The sequence below is a fragment of the Saprolegnia diclina genome, assembly GCF_000281045.1.
Source record: "Saprolegnia diclina VS20 unplaced genomic scaffold supercont1.27, whole genome shotgun sequence".
Classification (NCBI taxonomy): domain Eukaryota; phylum Oomycota; class Saprolegniomycetes; order Saprolegniales; family Saprolegniaceae; genus Saprolegnia; species Saprolegnia diclina.
In genome coordinates this window covers 211,541-219,741 of record NW_008246094.1, presented here as the reverse complement: position 1 = coordinate 219,741, position 8,201 = coordinate 211,541, and the positions used below count along the sequence as shown (strand labels likewise).

General features: G+C 55.6%; 2 protein-coding genes across 2 annotated transcripts; both read left to right on the top strand.

Annotated features, from left to right (window-relative positions):
- Window positions 1-2,184: 2,184 nt before the first annotated feature.
- SDRG_08756 (hypothetical protein) lies at window positions 2,185-3,817 on the top strand. Its single transcript, XM_008614653.1, has one exon. The coding sequence runs from the start codon at window positions 2,227-2,229 to the stop codon at window positions 3,751-3,753; it is 1,527 nt and encodes a 508-aa protein (XP_008612875.1). The 5' UTR covers window positions 2,185-2,226; the 3' UTR covers window positions 3,754-3,817.
- A 2,122-nt stretch (window positions 3,818-5,939) lies between these two features.
- Window positions 5,940-7,674, top strand: SDRG_08755 (hypothetical protein). The gene has a single exon (XM_008614652.1). The coding sequence runs from the start codon at window positions 5,975-5,977 to the stop codon at window positions 7,490-7,492; it is 1,518 nt and encodes a 505-aa protein (XP_008612874.1). The 5' UTR covers window positions 5,940-5,974; the 3' UTR covers window positions 7,493-7,674.
- Window positions 7,675-8,201: the final 527 nt, after the last annotated feature.

Sequence of the window (8,201 nt, the reverse complement as noted above, 5' to 3'; positions counted from 1 at the left end):
AAGGGTCTCGTGCTCGAAGACATTGAGCAGCTCTTTACCAAGGCCGGTGAGAAGCCTGCGTACAAGACCCACAAGACGCCGGACCAGACCGCGGTCTAACCTTGTCTCTAAATATACCAGTATGAATGTGAAAAAGACCTGGTCAAAGAGGTTGTGAGGGCCGCAACCCTGGTCGGTCGCGTTGCAATCACGGCTGCCGTACTCTTCTGACACATTGAGGGAGCTTTTGAGGGTGGAGTCCGCTCGTCTGACACATTGTCACAGCGTCGTCCCGTCCGGTTTCGCCGACAGGCTCCAGAATGATGACATATTGTATATGTGACGCACATCACCGTAGGCGTCGAGGTGATGGTCGGGTATTGCAAGTTGCGCTACATGCGAGTCAGAGAAGGGAGACGGATCATCGCCAAAGAAGAAAGCCGAATGAGAAATTGCAACGAGGCTATGTCCATCCTCATCTATCCAAAGGCTGAGCAGTCCGCATCGATGGGCTCGTTTATACGACGAGGCGTGCAAACCATCTCATCGGCGTTGTGCTACAGGCCATGGTCGTCGAGGCACAAGCCCAGCCCCCCACCAGTGCACGCGGCGCGGACCGCCGAAATGAGAGGAAGCTGTTGCGATCTCGATTTGGACAGACGTGACGATCGCCTGTCGCACTCACTTATATGCATTTTTGCATGCAACTATCTGCTTGGCGAGCAAACGCAGCTTCACGACACGCCGTCTTCGTCGTTTTCTTGTCCGTGTCGAGTACAAACACGGTCGCTCGGTGACTCATTGGTCTTCGCAACCCCACGACGTCCTGGCAGCCGTGGGTGAGAGTTTGGGTGCCATTGAAATGAGTCATTAGCTCGCAATTATGAAGAGGAGGGACTTCATAATGCACTCAGAGGCAGACCGTGCATCAACCGAGTATCGTTAGTGTCATGGGAGTGTGCAAGGAACGAGGTAGCGCGCACACTTAGGGTCGCCGCGGAGAGAGCGTCGAGTGATGGGACGAGGCATTGAGTGCTGTGGACGTTTCTCAACACGCAGTATGGTCAAATTCCACGACTGACACGAGGGCGGATAACCTTGTTTTGCCAACCTGCCGAAACCGCAGAGTACCTGGGACAGGTATACGATTCATATACGGTAGCGTGCGGCCTAGAGATCTAGGAGCAGCAGACCTGAGAGTGACGCCAGTGGTTTCGAGGCCACCGGTCCCTTCCCATCGACTCGTATCCACTGTCATCAAGCGCAAGGCTTAGTGCGGTTACGTCAATACGTATTCGTGGCGCTTGACGGAATTAGCTCAGGATAAGCTGGTCCAAAGTTTCAAGCAAAGCGGGCGACGACCATCACGATCCGCTTGGTGCTGTCAAGCAGCAAAGAACCGTCCTATGCTCTTATCTGGGACACGCTGCACGTTCTCTCGGGACGACGGCGCAACGTGAGGAGGCTATACATTGAGGACATTTCGGAAGCCTTCAATTGGGTTGGCTCAACGCGACCAGCTACATCAGAGGCACTTCAACATCCCACTGTCCCGTCACAGAGTGAGAGAAATCCCGAGTGTTTTCAGAACGATCTCAAGTGGGTGCGCTCTGCGATGTCGCCCTCGTCACTGTATACGCGTCTTGGCGAGTCTCCTCATCACAAATGACGTAAAAGGCGTCGATGGGTGTGTGACCACGACACCAAAGCAAGGCACTTCCGAGCATCTTGGGGACGCCAGCGGCGCTAGGTGGCCACTGGATTTCGAAGTGGACGACTCTCTGTCGTCCAGTACCGCTCGTATCAGATTTCCGTGGGACGGAGTGCATCGGCTGGCAGTGGCCGTAGGATGTGCTCCTCGATCAAAAGGTATGAACTCACACGGTCATCAATATCGCAAGAGGCCATCGATGTAGACAAACTACCAAAAGAGTGCTAGTGTAAAATTAGGCTTGCGACTTCGGGGGAAAATGCAAGCGCCAGTGCTGAAGAGCCGGTTGCATCTGCCGGCGAGGGACACGCAACGAAGGGACCACGGTGATAGGAACCAAAGGGTCTTCGTAATACGGACCGCGCGAACACCTTGTCGACGTCAAAGCAAAAACTAGCGCAAGCAATTGGGCTACCAGGTGGCGACGACGTTGAAGTTGCCCCTGCCCAAGCACCTCGCACCCATGCACTTGTACAAGCTCAAGCTGCAACCTCACTTTTCCTTTTGCCTTTTCCAGCTCAAGCGGTCCATTCACTATGGCTGGCGGTATTGCGATGCTCCCGAGCGGCGGTGCCCACGATGCACCGACCGAAGGTTCGCGCACGTACGCGATCGTCGTCTGCGTCTTTGCGTCGCTCGGCGGTATCTTCTTTGGCTATGACCAAGGCGTCACCGGCGGTGTCCTCGTCATGGATTCGTTTCTGAACGATTTCTGCGTCGACTACGACGGCAACTCGTACACGAACTGCACGGCCGCCTCGGCCGACCTCCCGGACAACTGGTCGACCTTTACGACCTTGTACAACGTGCTCTATTACATGGGCTGCATCGTCGGTGCTTGTCTCGGCGGCTACATTGCCGACAAGTACGGCCGCCGCGCGACCATCTTCTCGGCGGGTGTCCTCTTCTGCGTCGGCACGCTCATGCTCGTCCTCACCAACTCGGGCAACCATACGCTCTCTTTGATTGCGCGCATCATCCAAGGCTTTGGCGTCGGCAACTCGTCGTTCTCGCTGCCGATCTTCGGTGCCGAGATGGCCCCCAAGGAGCTTCGCGGTATGCTCTCGGGCTTCATGCAGATGTCGATCGTCACCGGCCTTCTCCTCGCCGGTATCATCAACTACATCGTCCAGGACTATACGCACGGTTGGCGCGTGACGAATGCCATCGCAATGGCCTTCCCCGTGATCGTCATGGCCGGTATCTTTTGCGTGCCCGAGTCGCCGCGCTGGCTGTACAAGGCCAAGGGCCGTGAGGTCGCCGAGACCGAGCTCAAGCGTCTCCGTCGTACCGAGAACGTCGGTGCTGAGCTCCAGGCTATCGGTGACGCCCTTGAAGAAGAGGGCCATGACTCGGCCACATGGGCTGACCTCTGGCACCCGTCCATCCGCCCGCGCCTTTTCATTGCGTGCTTGCTCCAGCTCCTCCAGCAAGCCACCGGTATCAACCCGATCTTCACGTACGGCGGTCAGATCTTCAAGGACGTCGTCGGTGACGGTATCGTGTCGCTTCTCATCTTCCAGATTGTCAACTTCCTCTCGACGATTCCTGCCATGTACTGGGTCGACAAGATCGGTCGCCGCAAGTTGCTTCTTGTCGGTGCTGCTGGTATGGTCATCGGGCACTTGGTCTCGGCCATCTCATTTTCGGCCGGCTGCAACGGTGACACCAGCAAGTCGGACTGCTCGACGGGTGCGGGCTGGACGATGATTGTGTTCACGGCCTTCTTCATCTTCAACTTTGCGATTTCATGGGGTCCCGTGTGCTGGATCTACCCGGCCGAGATCTTCCCGATGAACATTCGTGCCAAGGCCGTCTCGGCGTCGACGATGACCAACTGGGCCATGGGCGCCATCATGATCGGCGTGCCGAAGCTCTTCCCGTACCTCAACATCAACGGCGTCTTCTTCCTCTTTGCCGGACTCTGCACGCTTGCCGGTGTCTATGTCTGGTTCAAGTGCCCCGAAACCAAGGGTCTACTTCTCGAAGACATTGAGCTCCTCTTTTTGAAGAGCCCGCTGGCCAAGGCGCCCATCGAGACGCCCAAGTTTGACGAAGCCTAAGCGCAGCCAACCTCCCCATTTGTTTGTCTAACGTTAGTCGTAGTTTGCAATAAAACTATATCACAGAATGCATCCTCGTACATTCATATGACACTATTTCCAAGTCAGGTCTCACTCTGTTCGTCGAATGGGCAAACTCCCTGCACAAAAGTGGTTTTTCCTTAACAAAAATATCACTGCTGCTCCGCGTCAATTTTCAGAAAAACACTCTCAAAATAGACAGCACACTCGACGCTGGCGTCGCCCATTCCTCGATTTGCTCGACGAAGAAGTTCATTTTGCAATAACCAGAGAACGCGGAGTGGGTGCGTGCTCAAGAAGCGCGCCAGCGAGAAACTCGCGACCCCAGGGACGGGCTAAAAACCATGCGTACCTCTTTGTTTCCCGAACTCACGCCGCACACGATCGAGACCGCCGCGATATAGTCAGAGCATGACATCGTCCACGTGGCACGACACCGTCAACGCATGCGTGATGCCATGAAGCAGCTTCGCGCCATTAATCCGCCGTGGGTGGGCGAAGACGTTTCTTCCGCGGTGGCTCCTCGGCGCACGGCCGAGCGACGTCATACGTATCCGTGGTCTGACAAGGCGTGCACCATCTTCTTTTACTTGCATCCAAGCCTTGGGAACAGAGACATCGAGCTCACGCGAAAGCGTCCTCGAATGGATCGAGACGGCAACACGCAAGATCGACTCTGTCCAAGCAGCCAACAAAGGCATCGCCGCAGCGTTCAGAAAGTACGGCCAGGATCCACGGTGCAAGACCGCTGAGGAGCTTCTCGACGGACTCGAGGGTTTGCATCAACGCTTCACTGCTCGAGATCCAGTCTGCCGTCAACCTATCAGAGTAGACTAGCTTGCGTTCTATTGGTCAGTCATTTTGAAAATGGACCACTCTTAACGTTAATTTCATCACTTTCTTGGCGCGAACCAAAGTGTATACTTTGTTAAGTACGGTAATGGATCATATAGCCGACAGGTGTCGCTGCATGACCTCACACGATATCTGCTGACCTGATATCCAACTTTTGTCGTAGTAGTGTGTTAGAGCGTGCTGGGTCGTTGGGTTCGATGCAGTGACCTGCTGCACGCTCGCGGAAACTAACCTTTGGTCAAACCCGTCAAGCGAACAAAGAATCATGACCGCCGATTGCATTTTGTGATAAAACCGACAGGTAGGGATGCGAGTGGACCACTGCGAGGGGAGTGCCAGCGCTTGCTTCGTGGAATAGCAGCGTACCAGCTTCTCCTACGTCTTTCTTTCGTTTACACTGATAACGATGGGCGGATGACGCTACATCTCCGGTCATCTGATCCGATGCCTTTGCCCCCGCTAGCCGAGTTCGCATCGAGCTACCAAGTACACTCACAAGAGGCATTCTCGACACGGACTTTGGTCGACTCGACGAAATCGTCAATCACGATGCCAATCGAGACAAGCACACGCTGCGTCATCCTGTGGACTTGATTTTACCCATGGATTTTACCTGGATTTTCGGGAAAACACGTGTTGCACGTTGAAGTGGGACCTTGGGTGCTGCTCATCGAACTTGAAGCTTTGCTTGGCTTGTGCAACGTGCATTTCCATGAACACGTAATATAGACGCCAACAAGCTACGCAAACATCGCTTTCAACGAATGCCGCGACCCAATATGGCCGCGACCAGCTTTGCGCGCCCGTGTTACGCATCCCATCCTAATTCTCTGGTGCGTAATCTTTGCTATTTCTCCTTTCCCTCTTCCTCTAACGAGGAAGCACCCAAATGCCCATCCCAGCCCAGCGTCTCATCTCCAAGCGCAGTACCAACAGTACAAATGTAGCGACATGTCCATCCAGTGCGTCGATTTTAATAGTCTGAGTCTATCCGAGTGGTATTCTCGGCATTACAATACTACTCTCGCTCCCGACTAGGCAAGCTATTAGGTAGAGTCGCAGCATGCTGGTCCCGTCCGAGTGCTGCGGTCCCAGAAAGTTGCGTCTTTCAAGTCACTTTCCCTCTCGGCTTTGTCAACCGCACACAAAAGAACACGGTGGTGTTGCCACGCCGCGCCATACGATGCAGCGTTGCACGCTCCACCCACGCGCGTGCTTGAAGCCTCGCTTGAAGCTGCCGAAACGACAAGAGACAACCATGACGACGCGCTGACGCGACTACGAGACCAGTGATCCTTCATGGTCACATGGCCACATTGCACTTTGCAGCTACAGTACACTACGCATGGCGTTTCGAAAAGCCCGGCCCCCGACCGAGGGCTCACGCACGTATGCGATCGTCGTCTGCGTCTTTGCGTCGCTCGGCGGTGTCTTCTTTGGCTATGACCAAGGCGTCACCGGCGGCGTCCTCGTCATGGACTCGTTCTTGTACGACTTTTGTGTCGGGTATGACGGCAACACATACCTGCACTGCACGGCCGACAGCGCGCGGCTGCCGTCCAACTGGCTCAACTTTACGACTGTCTACAACGTCATTTACTACGTTGGCTGCATCGTTGGCGCCTTTGTTGGCGGCTACATTGCCGACAAATTAGGTCGGCGCGCGACGATCTTCTTTGCGGGTGTTCTCTTTTGCGTCGGGACGTGCCTCCTCGTCTTGACACCGTCGGGCAGCCATCTCGTCGCGCTCATTGCGCGCTGCATCCAAGGCCTTGGCGTCGGCAACTCGTCGTTCTCGCTGCCGATTTTTGGTGCTGAGATGGCCCCCAAGGAGCTCCGCGGTATGCTCTCGGGCTTTATGCAAATGGCGGTTGTCACCGGCATCGTCCTCGTCGGCTTTGTGAATTTTGCTCTCGAGCACAGAGACCACGGGTGGCGCATCACAAATGGAATTGCGATGGTCTTTCCGGTCATTGTCATGGCCGGGATCTTTTGCGTGCCCGAGTCGCCCCGCTGGGTGTACAAGGCGCGCGGCCGCGTTGCTGCCCATCGTGAACTCCTTCTATTGCGCAAGACCGACAACATCCACGAGGAGCTCGATGCGATAGCTGACGCGATCGACGACGAAGGCCGGCACCAGTCGTCGTGGTCGGACCTCTGGCACCCGTCGATCCGCCCGCGGCTTGCGATTGCGATGCTGCTGCAGCTCCTCCAGCAAGCCACCGGTATCAACCCTGTGTTTGTGTACGGCGGTCAGATCTTCAAGGACGTTGTCGGCGATGGTTTGCTCTCGCTCTTGATTCTCCAGATTGTAAATTTTGCCTCGACGATCCCAGCCATGTACTGGGTCGACCGCTACGGCCGGCGCACGCTCCTCCTCGTTGGCGCGGCCGGCATGGTGCTCGGCCATTTGGTGTCGGCGACCGTCTTTAGCATCGGCTGCGACGGCAACACGACGCATCTCGACTGCTCGACGAGCGCGGGCTGGGCTATGATTGCTGCAACTGCGTTCTTCATCTTCAACTTTGCGATTTCGTGGGGTCCGATCTGCTGGATCTACCCGGCCGAGATCTTCCCGATGAAGGTGCGCGCCAAGGCCGTCTCGGCGTCGACCATGATGAACTGGGCCATGGGCGCGCTCATGATTGGCATCCCCAAGCTCTTCCCGTACCTCAACATCAACGGCGTCTTCTTCCTCTTTGCGGCGCTCTGCACCCTCGCCGGTGTCTATGTCTACTTCAAGTGCCCGGAAACCAAAGGCATGTTTCTCGAAGACATTGACGAGCTCTTTGGCGGCTCGAGCCAGTTGGAGGCGTCGCATTCGTCGCGCTCGTCGCCGTTTCCGCCATTTGTCCTCGAGTAATGGGACAACCTGTGCATTTTCATTCGTTTTCCAAATTCACCGGTGCATGTCGCAACCCACTTCTGCGTCCACAGGGCACACGAAAAAATCGCTCCGTGGCCAAAACACGAGGTAGCGTCGACGAGACGTTTCGTACCCCAAGCCTAGGGATATTCAAAAATATATATTATGTCTCTTGCCCCAACCCGACTCGAGTCGACACGAGTCGGGAAGTGTACTAGAACGAGCATGACAAGAACACCGCCGGTGGCGCCTTGATCGCAGCCAAAGACGAGATCGCCGAGCGACGCAAAGGCGCACACGACGATCGCACACGTTCGAGTGCCCCCGACATCACGTGGACTCGATCGTTTGTAATTCCTCGCAGACGGCCGAGCAGATTGGGGGGTAACGAATGTATTGGTGCCCCGCCTGCCCAGTGGTGGGCGAGGTGGGTTAGCTAATTTGCTACGGGCTGCAAAATGCGGAATGATCAGAGCGGGGCCGCTCTGTGCCTTGGCTTGTTTTGCTGCTTGGACTTCTGTCCTTCTGTGCTTCTGTTCTTCTGTTGTTCGTGACTGCTCGTCCCATCGCGCGGAAAACCTCTTTCTCTTCTTGAAAATGGTCCGAGACGCCGCATTCGTCTCAGGTATCTCCAACGATGGTCTCCAAGAAGTGATATGTCCATGTAATATATTCTCACAGGAGGTGGTTTTTGGGTGGCGGAGCT

Excerpts from the sequence above, each read along its gene's own strand:
- SDRG_08755 (XM_008614652.1), top strand. The coding sequence starts at position 5,975 with ATGGCGTTTCGAAAAGCCCGGCCCCCGACCGAGGGCTCACGCACGTAT.
- SDRG_08756 (XM_008614653.1), top strand. The coding sequence starts at position 2,227 with ATGGCTGGCGGTATTGCGATGCTCCCGAGCGGCGGTGCCCACGATGCA.